Source organism: Castor canadensis, chromosome 10 (genome assembly GCF_047511655.1).
Source record: "Castor canadensis chromosome 10, mCasCan1.hap1v2, whole genome shotgun sequence".
Taxonomy (NCBI): Eukaryota; Metazoa; Chordata; class Mammalia; order Rodentia; family Castoridae; genus Castor; species Castor canadensis.
In genome coordinates, this window is record NC_133395.1 from 77,915,752 (window position 1) to 77,942,555 (window position 26,804).

General features: G+C 43.1%; 1 protein-coding gene and 1 long non-coding RNA gene across 4 annotated transcripts in view; one reads left to right on the forward strand and one right to left on the reverse strand.

Annotated features, from left to right (window-relative positions):
- Window positions 1-14,905, reverse strand: part of LOC141411488 (uncharacterized) — a 27,722-nt gene extending 12,817 nt beyond the window's left edge. Inside the window, exon 1 of the long non-coding RNA XR_012436279.1 lies at window positions 14,784-14,905. This is a non-coding gene — a long non-coding RNA (uncharacterized lncRNA). The remainder of the gene's footprint in view (window positions 1-14,783) is intronic.
- Mtif3 (mitochondrial translational initiation factor 3) overlaps window positions 14,421-26,804 on the forward strand; it is a 13,729-nt gene continuing 1,345 nt past the window's right edge. Inside the window, exons 1-2 of one of the 3 annotated variants that reach the window (XM_074043646.1) lie at window positions 14,421-14,546; window positions 24,530-24,993. In XM_074043646.1, coding sequence (XP_073899747.1) covers window positions 24,531-24,993 — 463 coding nt within the window. In that variant the 5' untranslated portion in view covers window positions 14,421-14,546; window position 24,530. Of the gene's footprint in view, window positions 14,547-14,909; window positions 15,017-15,385; window positions 15,527-24,529; window positions 24,994-26,804 lie in introns of those variants that run through there. The other 2 variants (XM_020176811.2, XM_020176812.2) reach the window with 2 other exon arrangements.

Consider the following 26,804-nt stretch of genomic DNA (forward strand, 5'->3'; position numbering starts at 1 on the left):
CTCTGAAAGGAAGACCAAGATGCATAAATAGACCCATCAGAGCACAACAAAGCCTGTGCTGCGACCTCCATAGAGGAATCAGTATTTCAAATGAGTCTCAGTGCCTCTGGGGACATAATGCCAGCCTAACCACCAGCCATCATCTCCCTCCTCCGCACTGCGTTCTCCACGGGCCACACCTCCTGCCACCAGCTCCCTCCTCCTCACCTTCAAACAAAAGAACAGTGCCAGAAAGTCCGGATATCACTGGAGAAGTTCTCCAGTAGCATTGCCACGTCATACTTGGCTCTTGGTTGAGAACTTCTAGAAGGAAAGCTGGTCTTGACAGAGGCTATGCAGCAACCCTGCACTAAGTTGGCAATAGCTTAGGAATGTCATTGGATGCCCTGTATAGCTATCCTTATCTCAACCAGCAAAAACCCTTGTTCCTTCCTATTATGGCTTATACTCTCTCTACAACAAAATTAGAAATAAGGGCAAAATAGTTTCTGCTGGGTATTGAGGGGGTGGGGGGAGAGGGAGGGGGCGGAGTGGGTGGTAAGGGAGGGGGTGGGGGCAGGGGGGAGAAATGACCCAAGCCTTGTATGCACATATGAATAATAAAAGAAAAAAAAAAAAGGAATGTCATTGGAGAGTCCCAAATGATCAACCCCTACAAAAGCCACTTCCCCCACCTGCAGAGCAGAGAGAAGAGAGGTGGAGACAGCCATGGGTGGAAAGTAGCATTAAGATACAGGAGTGAAGCCAGGCACGGGTGGCTCATGCCTGTAATCCTAGCTACTAGAGATCAGGAGGATAGAGGTTCAAAGCCAGCCTGAGCAAATAGTTTCGTGAGAACCTATCTCGTGAAAGTGAGGGTTTTTCCCTCACAAAAATAGGGCTGGTTGAGTGACTTGAGGTGTAGGCCCTGAGTTCAAGCCCAAATACCACACACACAAAAAACAAAGAAGAAAAAGAGAGTGAGCTGGGCACAGTGGCTTGCACCTGTAATCCAAGCTTCTTAAGAGGCTGAGATCAGAAGGATTGTGGTAGTTTTGAGGCCACCCATGAAAAAAGTTTGAGGGACCCCATCTTAACCAGTAGCTGGGTACAGTAGTACATGCCTGTCAGCCCAGCTACAACAGGAAGTGTAAAATACGGGGATCACAGTCCAGGCCTAGGCAAAAAACGCAGGCTCTATCTCAGGAAAATAAAAAAGAACCAAAAAGGGCTAGAGGTATGGCTCAAAAATGGTAGAGAGTCTGCCTTCTAAGCACAAAGCCCTGAGTTCAAGAACCAGTACCACTGGAAAAAAAATTTAAGAAAAAGGCATGGGAGTGGAAAGCCCTGCATAGGGAGGCAATTTCAGTCAGGAACATCAGACATGACTTTCTCGTGCCACTTAGTCTTGTCCGTTCGGGCTTCAGCTTCTTTATTTGTCCTGTGCTGTGTGGGTGACTCTTTCGTAGAGGTTCCCACGTCACCGGTTCATAGAAACGCTGAGCCTGCCCACCCTACAGCACAACCATAATTTTAACCTGACACAGTCTCTCTGTTCACATCACTAGCCTCAGTTTGCAGAAGTAGGAAGAGACAGAGACATTCAGTACTCTGCGCCAGGTGAGCACGAACAACGCCAAGACAGAGCCCGTGCTCCCGAGACCAGTCCAGAAGGGCTGCTCAGTGTTCCCACTCCCAATGTCCTGAGCAGCCCCATTGTTTCAGTTTGGTTTTCCCAAAGGACAGCAGCCACGACTATGGCCGCCTGCCTGGTAGTGTGCATAGGTGATGCACCATCAAAATCAAGCTTTTCAAACAATACTGTCACAGGAATGTCGCTTACCCATTTCCCCTGCTCTGTGCCCCCAATTCTAGATGCAGTCACCAGAGCTGCACCATCAATTTCAGTTATAGATTATTACCAATACTGAGCAGGGGCCTTCGTCCTTGCTCACGTTACAATAAAGAAAGCGTTGGTTGAGCGTTATTGGATGTCCTCTCACTCATTGTAGAGGCCACTGAATAGAATTTTATACCACAAACTGCAGTGACAAGCATTGCCCATTCGGACACTGCTTTTCTTTGTCACTGTCATTTCTCTTCTCAGGAAATCTGGGTGGAAAACCTTGCTACCTGGACTCAAAGAATGGCCCCTCTTTTGACTTGTCTTTGCCTTTCTTCTCCATCCAGTTCTGGGCCCCTCGCTCCCTACCTCTGCCCATCTGTTGCGCTGGGTTTCTCTGGAGTGTGACCTCTGGGGAAGCAGTGGTCACCACGCCAAACACAGGAACTTGGGCTTTGTTCTCTAACACAGAGCCTTGGTGGTCATGGAGTAAATATTTACTGAGTTTAATGTTTGCAGGCCAGTTCTACAGCATACATTGTGTCTTCCATCCGAAAGGCAAAATCCATCTTCTCAAGAGATGTACGGAGGAAAAAAAAAAGACAAATTCTAGCACAGCACTGTGTTTTTATGAGGACATCCCGACCCTCCATCTCGTCTCCTCCTCCTCCCTCCCTTATTTCATTCTTGACTTCTATCGATGGGGATTCAGGTGCCCTTACTCAGATATAGAAATAAAACACTAGTTTAGGAGCAAAACCAAATATAAGACATTTTACATTCCAACCTGAGAAGTTCGTAGTAGAGGCAGTGACAAAATGCTGAGAAGGGACCTCCATGTGGAGAGTGGGGGAAGGCTTCTCCTGTGCGATCTTGAAGGACATAGTGAAGAAGCAGGAAGGCTCCCAAGCAGAAAGGCCAATGGGCACAAAAACGTGACAGCCAGAGAGAACATTCTGCAAGAGCAATTCGGTGGGAATGGGCTGTGGATGGGAGGAAGAGTTCGGAGAACTGAAAATGTAGGTGGGTAACGGTGTCATGTTGGCCTTGGAGCAGGATTTTGAAGGGTGAAAAAGTTCCTTATGAAGGATACATTGTCACTGAGGACAGCAGCTGTGTCTTGGCCTCCCCATACTTTCCTATTTACGGAATGAATGAATGCACTGCATCCACATTGGTGCTTCTTGAACTTTAGCATGCATCCAAATCACCTGGGGCCCTCCAGTAGTCTCAGAAGCTGTAGGTCTGAGGAGGAGCCTGCCTCCACCGGGCCTTTCTAATAGCCTTCCCGGTGAAGCTGGTGCAGCTGGTCCCTGGACCATGCTTTGAGTAGCACTGGTTAACATAGCACATCTCCCCTTCAGTTTATGTGCAGAAGTCAGAAAATATTCCGAGTATTTTAAGGAGACTTTTGATCAGGAGATTAATGATATCTTATATTTGTATATTGCTTTAGAATTTCCAAACCATCTCATCCATTTTTGACTCGTGCAATTCTGTGACACTACGGTCTCATGTCACAGCTGAAGAAGCAGGGACTCCAGAGAGTCAAAATTGCTTGTGCAAGGATGGCACAGCAGGTAAAAGTGTAGAACTGGGAATTAAATCCAGATCCTTCAGCTCCACAATGAGCACAAATAATTTGAGAACAAAGAGAATACTGTCATAAATATTTCTTCACCCCTAACAAGTTCTGGAGTTTCAACTCACTTTAAGAAAGACCTGGGTATATATTCAGTTTAATAAAACGTTACTATGAGTACATAAATAATATAGTTCACCTGTCATTTGTAGTATAGTTAGGAGAGTATAGCCTCTGGAGACAAATCTCCTATATTCCAATCCCAGCTCTGCCACTTCTCCGTTGTACAGATGTGGATAGTGACTTAATTTAACCTTTCTTGCCTCAGTTTCTTATTTATGAAAATAAAAATAATGATAGTCTTAACCATATGGCTTCTTTTCATTTGTTTGTTTTTTTGAGACAGGATCACACTATGTAGCCCAAGCTGGCTTAGAACTGCACCTGCCCCAGCCTCCAGGGTGCTGGAATTACAGGCATGTGCCACCATGCCTGGCTATAGGGTTTTTTTTTCCATTTTTTTATGAGAGCTTAGAACAGGGCTGGAAAACATAGTCAGCTCTTTATATGTGTGTGTGTATGTATATTTATATATGTGCATATATGTGTGTGTGTGTGTGTGTGTGTGTGAGAGTATACAATATAACATTATTAATATGTTCCCTAAAGCCATTTCACCTTCAGCCTGGGGCTGGGTGGGATCTGTAGGAGGCCTGAATTCAGACAAAAGACTCCTGGGTGTTGCTGCTCAGGTTTCTGATCCAGAATTCACTTTCTCAAAAACAAGGTAGAATTCCTCCATCCAGAAGACCAGAAGTGTTCCTGAGAGGAACTGGCTGTCCTTGTCTTGTGGGCCTAAAAAGCCCAAAGTTTCCCAGGGCAGTGAGAGGCAGGTTCTGGGGTAACCAGGCAGTGCAGGGCACCGCAGTGGCTGCCATCCTCGCCCCGAGTATGTACCATTGCTGGTTGTGGGAGGTTTTGTCCGGTTATAGTATCATTTCCACAAAGGCACTGAAGCTGAAAATTAGACAGCTGGGGAGGGTGACACAGAGCATTCAATGCCACCACCTAGAGCACCGCCCAGAGCAGGGAAGTCAGGATGAGTGCCAACCTCCATTCTGGGGCTGAGGCTATCAGAGCCTCCTTCATTAGTCCTCTCTGTTGACAATTCCTCCGGGTACAGTGCTGCCCACCTCAGGAAACCTGAGAGTCATTCACCTGTGGTGAATTAGCGACAAAACTCACCAACCATTTATTTAGTTCTGTTCTCAGATGCCTGATTCCCAGTCAGTGCGATACCTTTGGGACACATAGGAAGTATGCTACGGTAGGACTGTGATGGAGACCTTTCGACTAGTGAGGCCACACTTTCACTCCAAAGTCTGCTGAAGGAACAGAAATTCTGGTGAAATCTGTAGGGCTGATCAAAGACGGCTCTGATGGAGCACGCAGGCTCTCTCACTCCTCGCCTAGGACCGACAGCATCAGCTCTGGTTCTGACCCTCGCATGAGAACATTTTTAACAGTTATTAAGAAGAAATCTGTCTTCCTGGGGGAGAGAATCCCCCTTCACTATCTTATGGGCTAATTTAGAAAAGGAATTCCATCTCTACTCAGGCTGAATTTATAAAACTTCTCTCAGTGAAACTGATTCCTATACAAACCTAAAGCAAAATTATAACTGTCAGTTTTCACTTGACCTAAAAACAGCAGGAACCAAGACACTTTAAAGTTATGGCATCCTTTTTTTTTTTTTTTTTTTACCATACATGACATGAAATTCTGCTGCAACTCATTTCTTTTTTAATTGCTAAGGCCAGGGATGAAAATGTGAGTACCCTCAGACCAATGGGCTAGGAACTCACTAGGGAAACATGCAGTCTTTAGATGAATGAAGCTGGAGCTGGGCACCAGTGACTCACACCTGTAATCCTAGCTACTCAGGATCAGGAGGCAGAGATCAGGAGGACTGCTGTTCAAGGCCAGCCAGAGCAAATAATTGGCAAGACTGTATCTCAAAAATACCCAACAGGAAAAAGGGCTGGTGGAGTGGTTCAAACAGTACAGCACCTGCCTGCCAAGCAGTAGACCCTGAGTTCAAACCCCAGTCCCACAAAAAAAAATTATCAAACCAGTGAAGCTGGGACCTGAGCACCTGGTTCCAAGGCTACAGCCCCATGTCATTTTGGCAGCCACACTGTACTTTGAATTCTCCATTTTCCTCTTTGCTACCTAACAGTATTAATGTGTTCGTCTACCCAGGCTTTGTTTTTGTTTTTTATGGTGCTGAGGATGAGGGAACCCAGGACCTCACACATGCAGGGCAAGCGCTCCACTGGAGAGCTGCACCCTCCAGTCCTTGGCCTGTTTTGTTCTCCCGGCTACTCCATGACCTTTCTTTGGGAAGCAGTTCCTACCCTCTGTGGACAGCCTCACTCATGTGTGAGTCTTCCTGCCATGCTCAGGGTGTGCAGGGAGCAGATGACAGACTTTCATAACCCTAACCAGGTTTAGGTGAGATGCCACCACCTGGGATGTCAAATGTGACTCAGTAGTTCTTTCTCTCACTCCAGGAGCGAGTGAGCTACAGGCCAGTCTCCACCCATTCTCACTTGGAACACACAAAACCACATCAGTAAAACCAGTAGGAACGTCTATGACGGCCAAGCCAGACATGAAATCTGCCAGTTATGTAGAGAAAATGAAACAAGTGGTTAGTCTGGATTTTCTACCGCATTGTGAACCAGATCTGATCTTTCTGGCTTGGGTGTAGCTACATTAACCCAAGTTAAACATAGGTGATCATTTAATTACCATTTGACAATTAACATGAGGATGTTCAATGTAGGTTGCAGATTATAGAGCCTATAATGTAGTAATTAAGGCAAGAAAATTCCAAGTCCTCATTGTTACTCCTCTGGGAGACACAGGCTTTCTCCGTGACTTTTCATTAGTTGTGTAGACTTTCTGTGCTTCTATCGCAATCGTTGTATGTGACTAGTTGTAAGCATACTTTGCTTAGAAGTTTGTTTCAGCAAAAGACCCTATCTCAGCAGACCTTCCCAAGAGACCTAAGTTTTCTCCTACAATCACTAGGCATTTACCTAAAGGTTTCTAGCTAAGCACCTCATCTCAAAGCCAGGAGAGGAAGGGGAATCTAGCTCAGATAAAAGCCTGTACCAGAGCACACATCTCACTCACACAGGTTATTTCAGGGACCATTTGAAAAGGCTTTGTTGACTGAGAGCAGGTGGTTCATGCCTGTAATCCTAGCTATGTGAGAGGATGAGATCAGCAGGATTGAGGTTTGAGGCCAGCCTCAATAGATCATGAGACTCCCCTATCTCCAAAATAACTAGGGCAAAATGTACTGGAGGTGGGGCTTGAGCAGTAGAGTGCCTGCTTTGCAAGTGCGAAGTCCTGAGTTCAGATCCCAGTTTTGCCAAAAAAAGAAAAAGAAAAGGCTTTGCTCTATATTTTACACCCTACAATGGTTTAATATTTACTGGTTGCAATGAACAGAAAGTTACCCACTTAGAGACAGGATATAAAGACTGGTGAACCCCACCGGGGCTGGAATTAAAAAGGTAGATTTGACTGCAGTAGAAAAGCACAATTCCTCTCTCATGTTTAAGAAACCTAGGGGTTCTGAACCTCAGAACCATGGTGTGCCATGGTGCCATGACCTACTTTTTTCTGTCAGTGCTTTGCTAGGCCTGATTTCCATCCCTTGGTGTTCCTGTCTGCTAAGCTCACACTGATCAGCCATCATGTCCTCTTTCCAATCAGCAGAAAGGAAGAAGGGGACAGGAAGAGCACTCTCTCCCCTTTCTGGGACTTTCTGGACACCAATCTCTGCTTATTTGGCCATATAATACACCACCTAAACTGGAATCCTTGTGAGAGTGAAACAATGCTATTACGAATTCTATCAGGACAACAGGCATAGACCAGGACTATCCAAGGACATATGAAGTGGCTCTCCCACTTCATATGTTCCATTGGCCAGAGTCTGAGCACATGCCACATCTTTCTGTAAGGGATTATTCTGGGCAACCATGGAAAGAGGAAAACATATCTGGTTAGTATCCGTGCACAAGTGCCATGTGACACCCAACTAATTTCCCAATTTCAATTGCAAGTTGTAAATAGTCTAGGGACTGGTATCCTTTGGGTCAGGCTTGTCTCCTGGTCTAACTGGCTATGACAGGACATTGGGGTGTTAGGCACCCCTTTCCCCTGAGTACAGGAGCACAGACTCTGAGAAAGGGGCCTGGGCAGGGCAGGCAGAAGGACTGACTAATCACTGCAATAGCTATAGATATATTGCAGAGGGTGATAAAGACATGAATGGAAAACCACATTCAATTCAGCAGACAAGTCAAGTGCCAATGGCTCACGCCTGTAATCCTAGCTACTCAGGAGGCAGAGGTCAGGAGGACCAGGGTTCAAAGCTAGCCCAAATAATTCCTGAGACCGTATTTCTAAAACAGCCAATACGAAAAAGGGCTGGCGAAGTGGCCCTCAAGTGGTAGAGCACTTGCCTAGCAAGCTTGATACCCTGAGTTCAAACCCCAGTACTGCAAAAATGAAAATAAATAAAAAATAACAGGAAGCCACCCAAGGTGTTTTTGTTTTGTTTTGGGATTGTTATTGTTGATTACTTGGTGTCTTGTTTTGTTTTGTTTTTTAGCAAGGAAATGATATGAATGAAGCTTTGCTATGACAAGCCTACCCCGGCAGCAGGGTGGGGGCTGGTTTGGAATAATAAGATGAAATGAAGATAAGAAGGGCCCTTAGACAATGGTTGCATCAGGCCAGGTAAGACTGAATTTAACTGTGAGCAGAAGGGGAGATACTGAAAAGCTAGCTAGACGTTATAGCAACAAGAAGGGGTGTAGCTGATAGCACAAGGGCAAAAGGGAAGTAGGAACAGCTAGAAAAAGTAGAATTACAAACTCAAAACCCACGAAACAATGGGTCATGGAGTTAGTGTAGTAGCATTTAACACAAGTGCGGCTGGATTATGTATCGCCCTTTATTAATATACAGTCATAATGATACCCCCAGTTCTTAAAAAAATCATTATACCTTCTTTCAGATGGTGAGAAAGTTTGCAACCTATTATGTAAGATACTTTAATTCAAAATGTCAAGAATAAAAAAGTTTTATATTCATTCATTCAAGAGGCAAGCTTACATGTCTGGAAGATTCTTTGACACAAAACAACTTATTTCCCAAATAATGAATTGAGTTCTCATGCTACCTGGAACAAACGTGTTTTCAAACACACATTACAGTTCAGCAGGTAGATGTGTCAATTACACTCACCTTGCTGACTGCAAGGTAGAAAGCATGGCTCTGGAGACACAATGTCAGCATGTTCAAACTTCTGCTAAATGAATGTCTAAAATTCAAACAAGTCAGGCCTCTTGTTTATCTGAGACATTCCACTAAATAATACATGAGGTCTTAGTGCGATGATCACTCAACAGGAGTTCAGGGTAACCAAATGTTTCAATTGAGAGGTGAGTATGTAGGTACATGACTCTCTTTTGGAAGACCACTTTCCATACCAGCTCAGTCTGCGAACAGAAAATGTGTGACAGATGAATCATGAGAGCACAAGAAGGAAATATTCAGAAATATATGGCCATCGTTTCTTGCTCACATAGAAATGCAACGAACAACTCATTCTGCTCAGTATTGCTAAATTTTTAGAGAAATACACCCATGGAGACTTAAGGCCTCTTTGGTCATTTGAATGACAACTGGGAAGTCTATTACTAGGACTGCTAAGAAAAACACACACAAAGAATCTTCTAGAAATCTGAACCTCTGCATCTGACTGATGAAGCGGCCCTCTATCTCTAATGGGGATTTTTTTCAATGTCCCTCACAGATTATTTTTGACTTAGCCAAGCAGGGAGTCTATTTTAAAGCTCCCAATTTGAAAATCAAGGAAGCTTTATAAAGCCCTCCACCTGCACCTCTTTTTAGGAACACAGTTCTTTATTCTCTAAAGGATGAAAACCTCCAGCATGTAAAAACTTTGTTAAGCTGTCACTATCAATAGGGTTAAGAAAAAAATAACGGTGGACAAAGAAGAAACAAATTGCATCTTCGAATAAGTTTTCGTGAAGCTCTTGTTAAAAGCTATAACCTCTGATGTTAACTAAATTTAACCCACTGTGACCCTTGAGGTGACCTTCACCTCGCCTTTCTTTTGCTTCCTGAGGCTGTTGGAGAAAACTGACCCCAGCATTGGAATAGCCTTCTCTGTAGAGCACAAAGGCCCAGCCTTCCTGCTACCCTGACAGGAGGCCCTGTGCCGACCGAGGGGTCAGCACCTGTGTTGAGAAGCAGGTGACAGTGGCCTGCCCGCATCCTTCTAGAGCAAGTTCTAAGAATGTCTACCCTTCAACTATCACGCTGCAGTTTCAGGCATTCAAGCCAATGAAGTTCAGTTTTCCTTTGTGAATGCAGACTTTACACAAATTAATCTATTGCTGTTCAACTGACTGTAAAATTAGTAGATTTACTGTTGCAAAAAAGAAGAAAAGAGGAAGAAAAACTGTGAGCTTTCATTTCCACTTTGGCAAGGTCACGGATGAGTCCTACGCTGCCAACAAAGCAGCCTTTAAAATCTTTGCAGAGGAACCTAGCAACTTTCAGGCGGAAAGCGGCCAAACAATGTCTCCAATGGACATTGGAAAGTCTCCCCTCCACAGTGGACAGGGAAACCCCACATCAGCACATGGGAGGAACTTTCCAAAATGGAATAATTGGCCTTGAGTTCCGTTTGCCTCAAAGGTGGCAAGCAGCGAGGAGTACAAATTTGCCCCATTGCTGACATTCTATTTGCTGTCCTTAGGTAGCTAGGCACTGGAAGATATCCATGTGGGCATTTAAAAATAGCACTGATTGTATACTCACTGTAAAATGTGAACTAATAACTTGGTCCTGTTTTGCTTTGATTTTCATAGTAGTAAACGCTGAACACTGAACATCTTAAAAGGTTTCACGCGTTAGTTTGTCATTGTTCTGCGTGATGTCCTATAATTGCAGTAAGAATTACTTTCATTAAATGTCTCAAGGAGACCCAAGTTAAGGGAAATACTCCCTTCAACACCTTCAACATGGCTCTGTTGTTTTTCCAAGGGAGACTTTTCAACCTATTTTCTGCTTCATTCAGTAGCAATGTGGTGAACTTAGGTTATGCAAAGGGAAAGATTCCCAAGATGTGAGCCGAGGAGCTAAGTGTCCTCACCTGGAGTTTCTGTTCTGTTTTGAAACTGTATGGATACTTACCTGTTTGGAGAGGATTAGCCATAGTCTGCCTGAGGATAAATGGTAGAGATTCCATACAAAGACCTCCAAATTTAATAGTTTATGGTAATAGACACATGCTATAGGGCTGAAATATCCTCAGGGAATTTATATGAGTTTCCTAATACTCAGCCAAAGTCCCTTGTGCGTCTTGCTTTCTGTGTCCTTTTGACAAGTTGATAAAGAAAAACTAAGCAGAGCATGGATCCCCTCAGCTGGAGCTGCTGCCATCCAAGATAACTGATCTCAGCTAGATGGAGCTGACGCTGCAGAGGATGGCACACATAACAGACTTCAATTCCCTCATTTTAGCAAAACTTCCCTGATAAAAGCTTATCATCTTATGGGAGGGTAGTAGATAAATTAACTGTAATTCATAAAGTTCTTGAAGAATATGCTGAGCTGGGCTGTGCTCAGTGGCTCACATCTGTAATCCCAGTCACTTGGGAGGATTTTGGTTTGAGACCAACCTAGGCAAAAAGTTAGTGAGACCCCCCATATCAACAAACAAGCTGGGTGTGGTGGCTCACAACTATAATCCTAGCTATGCAGGAAGCGTATGTGGAAGGATCAAGGTCTGAGGATGGCCCTGGGCAAAAAGTAGTTGGCGGGGAGAAGCTTCCTGGTGGTCTAGTGGTTAGGATTCATCCCTCTCACCACTGTGACCTGGGTTTGATTCCTGATCAAGGAAGCCTTTCCTCTTTCTGGGCACTGGTGGCTCACACCTGTAATCCTAGATACTTGGGAGGCTGAGATCAGGAGGATAGCAGTTGGAGGCCAGCCCTGGCAAACAGCTCATGAACCCCCATCTTCAAAATAACCACAGCAAAATGGACTGGAGGTATGGTTCAAGAAGTAGAGTGTCTGCTGCAAGAGCACCTGCTTTGCAAGAGCTAAGCTGAATTAAAATCTAGCACTACCAAGGAAAAAGGCAGGTACAATCTAAAGCAAAAAGGGCTGGGGTGTGGCTCCAGTGGTAGAGCACCTGCCTTGCAAGTGCAAGGCCCTGAGTTCAAACCCCAGCACTGTCCAAAAAGAAAAAAGAATATGCTGAATATGCGAACCCACACAGGCTTTGCAGCGTCTTCATAACTTCACAATCAATCCAGAAGTTTTACTAGTGTAAGATTTGCTCTTAAAATTAACCGTTACAGTCATTGTGGCAACATGAAGACACAGCCAGGTGTTACGAACTTTAAAGAAATGGCCCGTAGACTAATTCCTCTGTGGGAAGGATATACTGTACCTCAAGGACCAGAGCTAAGCAACGGAGTTGAACATGCCTCCCTGTTTTGGAAGGTTCCCTGTGTGTCAGTGGGGAAGAGATGGAATTCTGAAAGCTAACAAAGAGACAGTATTTCCATCAATCCTTCATCAGAAAAAACCCCCAATACATCCACTGAGAAAGTTCATAGACCTGCTATAGAAAGTGACATGGACATTACTCTGATGAACAACACAGAAGTTTTAGAGTCACCAGGACTTGGGGTCACTTGTGTTTGAACACAGGGCCTTGAGCTTGCAAGACAGGCACTCTACTGTTTGAACCACACCCCCAGCAGCCAGGATTAGAATATTACTGAGCTATGCATTTTTTTAAATCATCGGTAGAAACAGTGACAGCTGGGAAAGCTCTATACACGTCTGAGAGTCCTGTTCTACATACACAACGGATCAGTTTACAGATGTGTGACACTAGAAAGGTACCTAAGGAAGGACCGTAGTGCAGGAAGAGGGCCTGGAGGAGCCAGTGGCCTGCTGTCCACACTGTCTTCATTCAAGGACCTTCACAGTCTGAAACCACCACCCTGAGCTCAAGGCTCTCAATGACTCTTTCCACCTGGAAGCTAACGCAGAGTTCAAGAGATGAAAAGGTTAGGTTCTCTCTATCTGAGGGTATGTCTGTAATGTTCCTCCCTTTTCCACTGGTCTCCTCTCAGGGGCACTACCCCACCACTCTGAGGGGGATGGGACACCTGACAGTGGCAACAGCAAAGCTGCCCAAATCATCTCTGGACACATGGGACCTCCAAGGAGCTTCAGCTACCAGGGACAATTTGGTTTGAACATCTCCAATTCATAATTATACCAAATTGTAAACCCTTAGTCTAGCCATTAAATGCTTCCATTCCTTCCACAGATTTGACTTCCTATTTTTCAGGGAGGAGTAACTCCTTTGCTCAGTCACTACTTTAGTATATCAGCATAAGGGATATTTAGGGTGAAGAGCACCAACTCTGGCACCAGACTGCCTGGGTTCCTTTTTCTTCTCCTCCTCCCCCACCAACAGCAGGGCTGGGAGGTGAGGTCAGGGTCTCATACATGTTAAGCAAGTGCTCTACCACTGAGCTACATCTTCAACCTCTTTTTCTTTTTTGAAAAAATTCTTGGTTCTGCTATTGATTGTATGACCTTGGGTAAATCAAATTCCTCATCCTTCAATTCCCTCACCTCGAAATGAGTAGTAATAAGTGCAGTCACACATATAAACACAGGCACTTGTAAGTGTTGAGCATCTACCATTTGCCAAGGCACTGTACTACTGACTCATCCTTACATCTACTCTTACATCTTAGTACTAAAGAATTAAAATGAATCTCTAATTCTTCATTTAACTGGTTGACATGCAGAAGCATTAGCAAATCCTGGCCTTTGGGTCACATACAAGAATTGCTTTAAGGTTTACCACATCACAAATTATGAGTGTCTAATGTGCCAGGCGCTGTGATTTGATGAGGAAAAGAGATGAGTTCGTGCTAAAGAGAGGGCATTAATGGGAAGGGGAAGGAAAATGAAGAAAGAAGGTGATTATGGTTAACACTTTCTATACAATTTATGAATATGGAACATTCAAATCTGTTGAAATCACGGTAAGACCAGGACTAAGGCAGAAAGGAGAAAAATGGAGGTGATGAACCTCCATTTGGGTATACAACCTGTGTGTGTGTGTGTGTATGGAAATGTCACAATGAAACTCCCTGTATAACCATCATAAACAAAAAAAATGTCTGGTTTTAAAAAAAAAAAAAAAGTGAAGGACAGGAAAGCAAAACCAGTCTGTGGGAAGGTTGGTACCGGCAGGTATAAGGAAAGGGTGAGGAACGGAAAACGTGATGGAGGTACTTCTACTTACAAAAATAGAACAGTGAGACCTGTTGAAACTGTTCTAAGAAAGAGGGATAAAGGAGAAGATGGAGGGGTGAATCTAACTTAGATATAATGTAATCACTTTTGTAAATGTCACAATGTACCCCGGAAACAAATATAAAATGCTCATACATACATAAAAGAAAAAAGTTGGTCTTTGTTCTCAAATAGCTATTTCCTCATCTGCACCAACAGTATTACCTTGACATGAGTAATACTGCAGATTGCCCTAATTTAAGGAGTTTTTTGATGAGAATTAAACAAGGCGGCATGTTCCAGTGGACTACGCGTAGGCAATAAGCATTTCCCTTCAGAGTAGGGCCTTAACGGTTCCCACATTAGGTGGCTTCATTAGAGTCCCGACTGCAGATTTTCAGGCTGCCACTGAGGACTGTCCTGCCGACTTACGGAAGGGCGGGAACACAGGTATCCCAGTCAGGAGCTCAGTGCCACAAGGCAGGGCCCCAAAAGGGAGCAGGGGAGAAACCAGGGGCGTGGACTGCTCCCGGGGTTTAGGACTGGCTCTTCTGTGACTCTGGCAACTCAGCAAATCACCCTGCGCTAGTGACGCATTAGAACTTCTCCCAATTCTAACAGCACTGAATCTGACGCCCGGATCCGTCTCCTTTGGCGTCTCAGGAACCGCGGTCAGGAACCCAGAACTCGGTATGTGTTGGGGGAATCGAGCTTGCCCCTTGCTACCTGGAACCCAAGAGAAGCCTCTACTTTCCGAGTCTGTTTCCTCACCTGTAAATGGAGGGAGGGGGAGGAACGTGCTCCGTCACTCATGAGACCGTTATGAAACACAGTAGTAAATATTAAATAAAATTTTATTTAAAAAACATTAGGGTTAAGGTAACTAGTGGAATTATGCTCTGATTTCTGCAAAACTAGACATCTCACCTCTGGGCAGCAGAAGTCAGGTAAGCAGCAACTTCCCTGCAGTTCCTTCCCCACGTTTACTGCAGTTTTGGTCGGAGGAATTTATCCCACTAGGGCAGAGGCGCAGTTCCCCACGTCACCTTTCCTTTAAAGGACCCGGGAAGCCACGCCCACTACGGAAGGCGAAAGGGCCTCAAGGCCGAGCTCGTTCACGGGCTCCATCCAGACATTACCAATCGCCGACTCAGGTCCAGGTAATGTTAAAAAGTGAGGGGCTCGGGCTGCGAGGGGCCTGCGGCGGGTGAGGCGGCCTCAGGGGACGTGCGGAGGAAGCGGCGCTGCGCTCGGCCGCGACCCCGGAAGGTCAGAGCCACCCCGACCCGCCAAGCAGAGGGTGGGGAGTTCTCCCAGACCCTGCTGCGGCCCGGGGCTTCAGCCGGGCTCGAAGGCATTTTCGGGTCCTGGCTGGTGCCCAAGATCCCAGAGACGCCGAACGCGAATGAGACGGTGGCCTACGGTGCCCTCCCCGTTCCGCCCCGCTTCGCATTTCGGCCCCTTTTCTCGACCGCACGCTGCACGCCCCGTTCCTCTCCCGGGGCGGGCGTGGCCTCCGCTGCGGCTCGCGATCGTCCAGCCCCACCCGGAAGCGCTCGCGGCCGCGATCTAGCTGCGCGGAGGGCGCCTGCGCCTGCGCAGAAAGGCCGGCCGGTCCCTTTGCTGCCAGCTGTCAGTCACCGCGAATCCTCTGTGACACCCGTCGTGGGGTAACTGGGATTTCTTTTTCTTTTTAGTTCCACTTATCATTTAGTAGGTTCCATGACATAAGACTACTGAAAGAAATAAAATCAGTTTTCTTTTTTTTTTGCGGTACTGGGGCTCGAACCCAGAGCCTCATGCATGTTAGCCAAAAAATCAGTTTTCTTACTGAGAAGCCGCAATTCCTAGTTCGTGTTAGGAAAGGCGCCATTACACAGAAATGCAGAGGGTGGCCGCAGGAATATTGAGAGTCAACTACTTTTCACGTGCAATGTTAATGAGTGTATTACACTATCGTTCCCTGCTTCACGGCTGACGGTCCAGCCAGGGGACAGCAGCAATAAGATAATCACAAAATTGTCATTGGGAGTGCCGTAAGGCAAGGCTAAAACGAATTTATGGAAGCATTTAATCTTAAACTCAAAAACCCAGTGGAGGAAGGTGGCGGGAGATCTGGCTTGTTTGGGAGGTAATCTGGGTTTCCCAGCCGAACTGGGGAAAGTTATTTGAAGAGCGGAGTGTGCTCTAGGCAGAAAGCCCGGGGCGGGTGAGGGAGGAGACTTTTGGCCTGGTGAAGACCCCGGTCTTTACTCTCGGGGACTCAGGCAGGGGCTGGGGGTGGTGACCCAGTGCAGCGAGGAACACTGATGGCCCCGCCCGACTAGAGATAGACGACCTTAAACCAGACTGGTGGCAAAGGACATGGAGAGAGATTGGGTGGGTTCGAGTGGGATTTCGAAGTAAATGAGACTTCGTATTGGATTGTCTATGCAAGCGAGAGAGAGAGAGACAGAGAGAGAGAGACAGAGAGACAGAGAGAGACAGCGAGAGAGAGCGAGCAAGCAAACATACGTGATGGGGACGTTTGCCATTGGTAACAGTCATGCAGGTCCCTGAGATAGGGACCTGGAGTTCATGACCATTCAGAAGATTAACATACAGAAATAAGTCCAGCTTTTAGTGTCAGGTCTTTAGCTCTGGCTTTACAAGCCTTTATAAACATTTATAAACAAGCTTCTAAAACATTGCTGGATGGTTACTATTTCAACTTTATAGCCAAAGAAATGTGCTTAAAATTTACCAAAAATATATGTGGGCTTTTCCCAAGGTTCTAAGGTAGAGTTCTGGCTCTCCAACAGTTCAGCCTCATTATGGAGAGTGCTTTGTGCTCTCAGGAGCAAAACCAGAGCCAAGGGAGCCACGAAGGCTTTGTAACCACAGTGCAATCCTTTGGAATTAAGGCTTCACAACCCAGGCAGAGGGTGTAGTTTTTGAAACGCCTCTGAGAGGTGGGGGAGAAAGAATTCTTAGAGTCATAGAAGTTGCCAAAATTAATTTCACAATTATGTAGGCCAGCTAGAATCTCTGTAGCTTTGACCCATCCTCCCTGGAATGAATAGATATCAGTATGAGCTTGTGAATACCAACCGTACTGGGAAAGAACAGTAAGTGAGCAAATAACACAGATCATTTTCATTTCTTCAGTCTGCATAGCTTCAAAATGCAGGTGAGTGGCTTAACTTCTTACAGGATGGTATTCTGCACCCATTCACTCCTCGTATCTACTAAACCACATATTTAAGTCATGTTCCAGAAGTTACATTATTAGTACCTCATGAAAATATAAAATAATATGTCATAAGGACAATGCAAGTGTCCTGTAGAGCAATAATCATTTAGTCAGTTTTTTTTTAGGTTTAAAAAATGTTCCTGACAGCTTTATTCATAAGAGCCCCCAAAACAAGCAAACTAGGTATTTATAAATAGGAAACTAGATTTTTTTTTTTCATAGTGCTATTGGAGTTTGAACTCAGGGCCTCACGATTACCAGGCAGGCACTCTACCACTTGAGCCATTCCACCAACCCAGGAAACTAGATTTTGAAACTAGTATGTTCTTAACTGGGATACTTCAGAAATGAAACAAAACAAACTAATGGTACAGCAGCAGGGATGACTCTTAAAAGCATGCTGAAATGCCTTACAACAAAGACTGCCTACTATTTAATTCCATTTATATGAAGTCTTAGAATAGACATGAAAAATAAGAACAATGGTTGCCTTAGGGTGTATATGGAGGTTGACTTGGGAGAGGCCTGAGAGAATTTTCTGGGATGATGATGGGGATGTTGATAGGAGCTGGGTTACAAAGGTACTTGTCAAAACTAATTTTAGATGAAGTACTTAAGATTTGTACATCTGATTGTATGTAACTTTGCCTGAAAAGAAAAGAGAATTAAAAACAAACATTTAACTTGCATTATTCATATGCGTGGTAGTGTTTGAGGATGAAATGTGCTGATATCTTCAACTTCTCTTGAAATATATCAACACATAAACAAAATGAATAGAAAGAGGAATAAATACTTGGATCGCTTCGTGTTAATTGTGGATTCTAGGTGATAAGTACTGATTGTTCATTGTGAAGTCCCTCAGCTTTTCTGTATGTTTAAACATTTTCATGATGTAATGTTGAGGGAAATCATCCTCTGATGAATACTGTTCTTTTTAGACAACTAGACATTAATATGAAAATGTAAACAACACACTCAAATCTCCCCTGAAATACACAGACCATAGAGAGAGAGATGCATATTTGTTTCCTACTTTATGGCCTTATATTTAAATCACTTCAATTTCTTATTGAATGTGTGGACAAATATTAAAATAACTGTGTCATTTGCAATAAAGCAATTGACGTTTTATTCAGACATCATTATAGGAGATTAGTGAGATGCCTAATAGGCATCCTTATTCCTCTTCCTGGGGTGTTTCAGTGATTTCCTCTCAAGTAAATAAAGAAGAAATAAAAAGAAATCATGTGTTTCTTCAGTGCCGGGTCAGCTGCTGAATTTAAAGCAGACTTACTCCATGCATGACTTCAGTAAGGTCCGGGTAATCATCATATCAGAAATGGATACCCTACACTACAAAATGAAGTAAGTTGTAGGTAACTGTCAGTCATTGACTTTAAGATCTTTGGCTTTTAGAATATTATGGCTGGCTCAGACAGTATAGTCTTGGGAGTAAGTGGGAGCACATGCCACACTATCATCTTGAGAACATAAACATCTTTCTTTTGACTTATACTACTGGTCTGTTCAGCCTCATATTGATCTGATAGAGGAAGCAAAGACGATTCATGAGAGAACCTCTATTTTATATCAATCTTGAAAAGTGAAGTGTAATCTCAGACGCCCTAGTTTAGACTATCCTTGAGCCCATGTTATAATGTTTTATTACTCATTCTCTAAAATTTCATCTCTCTCTTTCTCGTTCTCCCTCTTTCTTCCACCCACCCACCCTCTTTTCTGTCCTAATGCAGTACTTCTTTATGGGAGGGGCAAGAAGAAACATTTATGTGTTGAAAGCATCCATATGATGCTGGCAGGTTTCTGAGAAACTCTGCTGTAATACAGACATGTTGACCTTTAACAGGTAATGTATACATTCTACTTCAAATTGCAATCACCATTTATAATGGTGAGACAGTTTTAGACTGTGATTTAATGAAAACTGCATAGAGAAATAAAAGGCAATATACAGAATAAAAAATTCAGAATTTTAAGTTTATAAACTCCTCATTTGTAGGTCACTTAGATCTAGGCTTGAAACTAATGAAGGGAATATATTTATAAGGAGCATGAAACCAGAATACCAATTTATTCAATTATAGAACTTACAGGTTGGAAGAGTCATATTGACATAACTGGCGAACTTTTTCCTCCCTCTAGGCATTTGATTCTTTCTCTTTAAAACTTTAATTATGAAAAAAATGGGCATACAAAAAAATTGAAAGACTAATATTTGAAGACCATGTAACCAGATTCGGCAAGTGTTGCCATTATCGCATTGTCTAACTTAATATTTCCTGCAGAACCGTCTCACAGTGATAGGTGTCATGATTCTACTTTCAGCATTCATTTTGTTGAAATTCCATTTTCACACTATGACAACTGATAGCACTTCTCTAATACCTAGTCCACATTCACATTTCCTCCTTATGCCCAGTATGTCTTTTCAGCTGCTTTTCTCTTCCAACACATTGCGTTTTATAATTATGTCTCCTTGATTTTTTGTTCAGGAATAGCCTCCCCTTTCCTTTTCATTCCTGTTGATACTGACTTTCTTTAAGATACCAAGCTAGTTGTCCCACAGTCTGGATTTGTGAGACTGTTTCCCTGTGGTGTCATCCTATTTGCTTCTCTCTGAGTCTGACCCTGGTTCTCCTGGATACTGGAAGCTAAGTCTAGAGACTGCATCAGGTTCAGGCGACACCTTTTTGGCAAGGCTGCTTCATGGAAGATGCTGAGATGCTGGATACTTGGTGGAGCTTCACATCAGGAGGGACACGAATGGTTGTCCCACCCTTAGTGATATAAGTCTGACCTTCAGTGACAGCTGTCTCCTCTGCAGAGTGTGTTTTTACCTTTTTTGATCTGGAAGTAGTCTGTGGCTTACCATGTGGCACCAGCTTTCTGCCTAGTGATTTTTGTAGCTGTGTTGCCTGAATCAGTGATTTCATTGGGTGTAGCAAAATGATAATTTTCTAATTACTTTTACTTTTCTTCTCCATTATTAGCTCTTGTTTTCCTTTAAAGAAGAGCTTTTCCTCATCAACAAGACACTAGTACAGTTTTTCCTAAAAAGGTAGGATAAATGCTTAGCTCTTATTAAATTACTGATTTGCCAGTTTTCAAAGTAAGGAGCCAGCATGTAATATTACACACAGTTATGACAAATTATCATTCCCATTGAATTTTTCATGTTCAAAGTGTTGAAATGAATTAATCATTTTTTCTTTAATGTTTAAATTATACCACATTTAACCAGTGGGAGTCCCTTTGTGCTGCCAAAGTATAAATGAAATATCAACAAACAAAATTATAATACTTTCAGAGATATCTGAAAACTAGGTATCTATGATAGAAAAGCAGGGTCATTCATTGGGATAATATTTTATAATTATTACAAAGGTAAAAAGCGTAGCTTGCTGCCAGTGGCTCATGCCTATAATTCTAGCTACTCATGAGGCAGAGATCAAGAGGATCATGGTTTGAGGCCAGCTCAGGCAAATAGTTTGTTAGACCCTTTCTTGAAAATAACCAACACACACACACACACACACACACACACACACACACACACACACACACAGCTGGCAGAGTGACTCACGTGGTAGATAGAGTATCTGCCTAGCAAGTGTGAGGCATTGAGTTCAAACCCTAGTACTACCAAAAAAAAATGTGGGTACCTCTTAGAGCTGCACACTGAAGTCTTTCGTTGATGGTTGTGGGGTGGCTATGAAATGAGTTTGGCCACTTGCCATTTATTATACACTGCTACTCCTTCTGTACATGTTTGAAATTTTCCTAATAAGGAATTCTAAAGTTATGAATTTATGTTATTTGTAATTCAAATTTAACATGGGTTTTCCTTAATTTTGTGTTTGTATTTTGAAGAAACATATACATCTTCAACTGTGCTAAACTAAAGCCAGAGTTTAGCTACAATTAAAACTTAGCCACAGTGACCTGCTTCATCAACTAAATCAAGGAAATGTAAAGCTTTTTAAATTTTAAATTAAAATTTGAATAATGGTAAAGAAGTTGGAGAAAACACACTATTTCTGAAATACTTCGTATTACAGGTATGAAACGAATACTTCCTCATAGAAAATTGGGAAATAATGATAATTAGGAAGAATGGGGGAAAATAACTCTTTATCTTCTACCTCAGATAACCAGGGTTTTCATAAATTTCTTTCCATCTTTTCCTTTGTATAGTTTTTTTAATTTGCTTACATAATGTGTGAAAAAAAAGTCCTACAATTTGAAATATTTTCTACTTTAATATGTTGGAAATTTGCTAAACAAGACACATTAGCTTTCATTCATTCCATTACTGCTTAGGCAAAAATGCACTTAATATTTAAATAATTGATACACATTTAGTAATATAACTACACGTGGCAATGTATAGATCCTTGTTGCTGATAAGAGTCTTTGGGAAGAAACAAAACTATAATTTTAGACATGAAGTTTACTGAGTTTATAAATTCCTTATAGTTCACTATTATCTAGTACTTCGGTGCTTAGTAAAATTGGGGACTTGATGTTGCTACCATTTTTTGCGATGATGAACGAGAACACATTCTTTTTTGATTGCTTTGGATTCTGCTTTTGGTTTGGGGGACTGCTGTAGTTTGGGTCTTGAACGGTCTACAATTTGGTGAAACCTTTAAGAGGTGAGACCTACTGAGAGACTATTAGGTCACTGAAGGTGTGCTTTCCAAGGGGATCATGCACTCCAGCCTTCCCCTTTCTCTTTGGTTCCTGGCCGTGGGGTGAGTGGTTTTGCTTCACTGTGTGCTCTGACCATGATGCCCTAGGCCTGGAAGCAATAGGGTCAACTGATCATGGACTGAAACCTCCAAAACTGAGAGTCAAAATAAACCTTTTCTCTTTATAAGTTGTGTCTCTGTGTATGTGTTGACAGACAGCTGACTGACATAGGGGTTTCTTCCACTAATAAAGATCTGACTTTTTAAATTATTATTATTAAATAGCAAGTATTTCAGTTCTTTAAAATCTAGCTTGCTCCCCGCTTAGACTTTTACAACATCTATAGCTGGAGTTCCCAGCTAAGCGACAACTATGTATTAACTTATCCCATTCACTGTACTGAATCCTCATTACAGTGACTGTGAATCCTCATGAAGGCTGGTGACATCAGAAATGCCAGCTAGGAATGTGAAAGGTGCAGCTTGTCAGTATGGTGTGTGCTGGTGGGGAGTGGTACATCTGAGGCTTAGAAGTCACATGTTGCAGGTACTGCCATGCCTCCATGGCTGTTTCCTTTGCCCATACGTCTGTTTAGCAAGGACATATTGAATGGGCCCTTGGCTCATTGGGGAGCACAGTAGTGAACAAAATAGCCAAATTCTGTTATCTCATGAAGCTTACATTACAGTGAGGAAAGATAATGAACATCTGTGCAAATACACAGGCAATGTGTCATGCAGGGGTAAACATGATGGAGTTGTTAAAAAGGCCAGGTAGTGGGCTTGAAAGTGATGGGGTATGAGAGGTCAGGGAAGCTCTTGCCAAATTTGAGCAGAGACCTGAAGTTTGTGAACCCTCCCCAGCTGCCTGAGGGAAGAGTGTTTCAGGGAAAGGGACCCAGAGAAGGGACATGTTTAGTGTTTCTAGGAAACAGTAGGAGGCAGCTGGGCTGCATTACAGAGGAACAGCAGGTCGTCACATGGACTTGGCTCTTACCTGGAGTGAGATGGGAGCCAGCAGGCAGGGTTGCGAGCACAGAAGGGACATGATATGATGTTTACCATCCTGTCCATCCATCCATTCATTCGTTTATTTTTGTGCAGCTGGTAATGGAACCCAAGGCCTCACACATGCTAGGCAAGTGTTCAGCCACTAAGCCACATCCTCAGCCCTGACATACACATTTTAAAAGGTTATTAATTCCAGAAGCACAGGCAGGAATAAAGAGATGTTGGTGGGGAGGGTAGAGGAACTCACACTGTGATCCAGGTGAGTGATGATGGTGGGTTTTGAGCCGGGTGATGGCAATGAGGAGGTGAGAAGGGCTGGATATAGGATACAATTTGCAGGTAGAACAGTAAAATTTGTTGGAGGGTCATTGAGAGAAAACAGAATCCAGAATGTCTTTGATGTCTTTGGCCTGAACAACCAGAAGGATGTGTCACTGTTCTGTGAAATAGGGAGGCTGGGGGTGGGGGGAGGGGAGCAAGTCGATCAAATAATCAAGAACTGAATCTTGGAAATATTGACTGGAAGATGACAGTTACTTATCTAAGTGGAAATGTTGGGTAGGCAGTTAAGTCTGGAACTTAGGTTTGGAACTGAGGAGAGAAAATGAAGGCAGAGCTGTAAATTTGGGTATTAGCAAGCAAGGTAAGGAGGAAGTGAAAATGTACACATCCATACTTTCAATTTACTATCCTGTTTATTGTTTTCATTTCACTCACTACCATGAGGGGTGAGGGATGATGGCAGAATGGGACAGGGGGTTGTACAGCCCAGTGGGACCAAAGCCAGGGCCAGAGGTTATTTCTAGTTTTAAACACCCCAGGCAATTCTCACGCGTGCGGCACAGGGGCCATGCTTTGAGAAGTGCCACCTCCTACTGGCCTCTGTCATCCTTCACAAGTCACACCTGTCCGAGGTCTCAAATTTCTAGCATTTCTCAGTGAGTCCTAAGTGAGATGGGTGGCTCCTCTCACTCCTTCAGTCTGTGTTTCTGTGATTTATCAAACATGAATGGAAGGTGAGAGACACTTATAAAGGCATAGAAGCGATTAAAAAATCAAATTCTTTTAAAGTGTTACACCATCAAGTAAAATCAATACCATCATAGATGCCTAATTTGCAGTCAACATTCGCCAGTGATACCTGCCTACCTGGTTAGTGATTTTTGTAGATTCTGAGGTTGGCACTTTGATTTGTGTCAGGGTCGTTCCTTTCTGACAGTGGGTCAGTTATCTTGTTGGAGAGTCTTCCCTTCTATAACAGTGTTATCTTTTATATACCATCAAATATACTGATGAATTATTAGAACCTTATGAATTGGCATTTATGAATCAGTAGGCATTTTATTTATTGCATCCTTGTAAAACCCTCAGAATGATCTTTGCTTTTGGAGTTGGCACTATAAGATTCATGGGAAAAATAGTAAATGAGATCATGAGTGGAAGAAAGTAAAAAACGAGAGCACTGTTCAATGCTGGTTTTCTCCTATAACCAGTTGCACTAGGGATGGTATCACCATGAGTTGGTTTGGTCACAGTCATTCAAAAGTCCTTTTCAGTGCTGTCAGCTTCCCACACATGAGTCTGGTCATCTTGAGAGCAGTATTTCCATAGCATTCACAGATGAGTCTTCACAGCTTTACACATGCCCTGCCGATGTACCATGATATTGGACAACAGGGAAAAATGAATTTTAATGAATGTTTTCATTACTTTCTTAGGATGGCTGCTTTTCTTCTAAAGAGGTTAATGCTACAAACTGTGAAAACTGAAAATAATTGTATCAGAAGATGTTTTAGTAAACACGTCATGCAGAAAACAACCCCAGTACATTTGACCCTGATTGCTTCTGCCCCAAGACTGACCTACCTAATTCACACAAAAGGTTTTAATCCTGCTGAAGACACCCAGGATGAAAAGAAAAAGAAAAAAAAGAATGATACCACTTTTACTAACATCGGAAGGAAAATTAGTGAGCGTATCATTCGTGTGATTGATGAGCAGGGCAGTGACTTGGGAGTCATGCACCGGGCAGACGCGATCAGACTCATGGATGAGCGAGGCCTGAGGCTGGTGCAGAGGAGTGCCACCTCAGAGCCCGCGGAATACCAGCTTATGACAGGAGTGCAAATCCATCGGGAACGGCTCAGGCTCAGAGACAGCAAAAAGGCCAGACCAAAAACTGGTAGGTTATTTTGTTGTTTGCTCCCTGGATCCTTTAGGACTACAAATTAGTTTAAATTCTGGCATTTCCCAAGGTACCTGAGACAATGGGAAATGAAAACTGGAAAAGCTCAATTTTCCAGAACCTGTTTCCTTTTTCATCCCTCACTTACATTCATTCCTTTTTTCCTTCACTTTCTCTTGATACCTGTCTCTACTATGTCTTCCTTTAAAAGTACATTAATGAGGGAGAAACAACATGAACAAACCAAAACGATGGAAACTTTCCCATCCTGTAGCCTTGGCTTCAAGTGCTATGGCAAGCACAGTGGCTGATGACTAATGAAATGAGATTTGGAAATGAGTTGGAACCCACTTCATTGTCCTATCCTATGCCTTTTGGTTTTTCAAGCACCTTTTAAATTCTGTAGGAATTCACAGAACATCTTTCATGCCACAGTGCTTTATTACAGTATTGGTAATAAGGCTCACTTGCATACTTGGCCAGTTACCTTCCCAGACACTTATCAGTGAAGACTCACAAAGGCCATGACTTGGATATTAAGTGAAGATGTGCTTGCTTTTCATGGTTCTCAGAAAACGTTCACCATTATGGAAGATTGCTTGGTGGGATGTGCACTGGAACAAGGGTGAGAGATTGGTCTCAGTGCAGCCATCATGAGGCTGTGTGCCTTGAGGAAAGAACATGTTATCTGTAGCTCTGTTTTATAATGCCACATAAGTATTTAGAAGGGCCAAACCAGAGGGGCTGGTGGAGTGGCTCAAGTGGTAGAGTGCCTGCCTAGCAAGCATGAGGCCCTGAGTTCAAATACACACACACACACACACACACACACACACACACACACACACACACACAAAGAAAAAATACTTTACAGACTAGAGAGGATAAGGACATCAAAATATCACTCTAAAAATGGTGATGGAGTAGAGAAGCTTGGAGGAGTTACAGTCAGTACTTTGTTCTGATGGAAACCCAGACCCAAATGGTAGGAGTTGTGAGGAAGCAGGGAGATATTTTGAAAATTTTATTTCAGAAACTTAAAAGTATACAGAAAAAAGGTAATATATTAAAACACTTGATACCCATCATCCAAAATGAACAAATCTGGCTGTTTTTTCAGATTTTTAAGCCAAACCATTACAGAAAAGTTGAACTTCCCTCCCCAGAGGTGATACTGCTCTTTCTCATGGATTTAGTGTTAGAGCCAGTGTTAAACTCATTGCACACAGATGTATTCATACACAGTAGTGTGTGAAAGTTATAGATGACACACTGCAGTTTGCAAGATCCATGCTCATGTAATTTATTGTAATCACCATGGCAGCTCATAAGAATATATGAAATTTGTTAATCTGTGTGCATGACACTGGGCTGGCACCCAGCTTTCCATTATTATAAACACTTGTGCATACTCTAGGTTCCATGAACCTAAATGGGTCAAGTTGCTCCCAGCAGCAGTATGTGAATTTTTTTTTCAGACATGAGTTGTCTTAAAGTATTAATAATGTAATTTTGTTCGTTTCTCATAATTTTCTATGAAATTTTTCTCTACACTGTCACCTACACTTGGTACTGTCACGCTGTAATTTTTGTGATGCTAAGAAACCATCAGCTATTGTGTTAATGTGTTTTCTTCCACCAGTTGAGCTTCTTCTCTGTAAACTGCCTATTCATGGCCCTTTATTTCTCTTGGTTATTCTTCTGGATTATAGTTCTGTTATATGTGATACAAAAACCTTATCAGATTTTAAATAACCTTTCTTGGTAGGCAGTTGGTGTGCTTATATCTACCTCTCCCACTTAAAAAA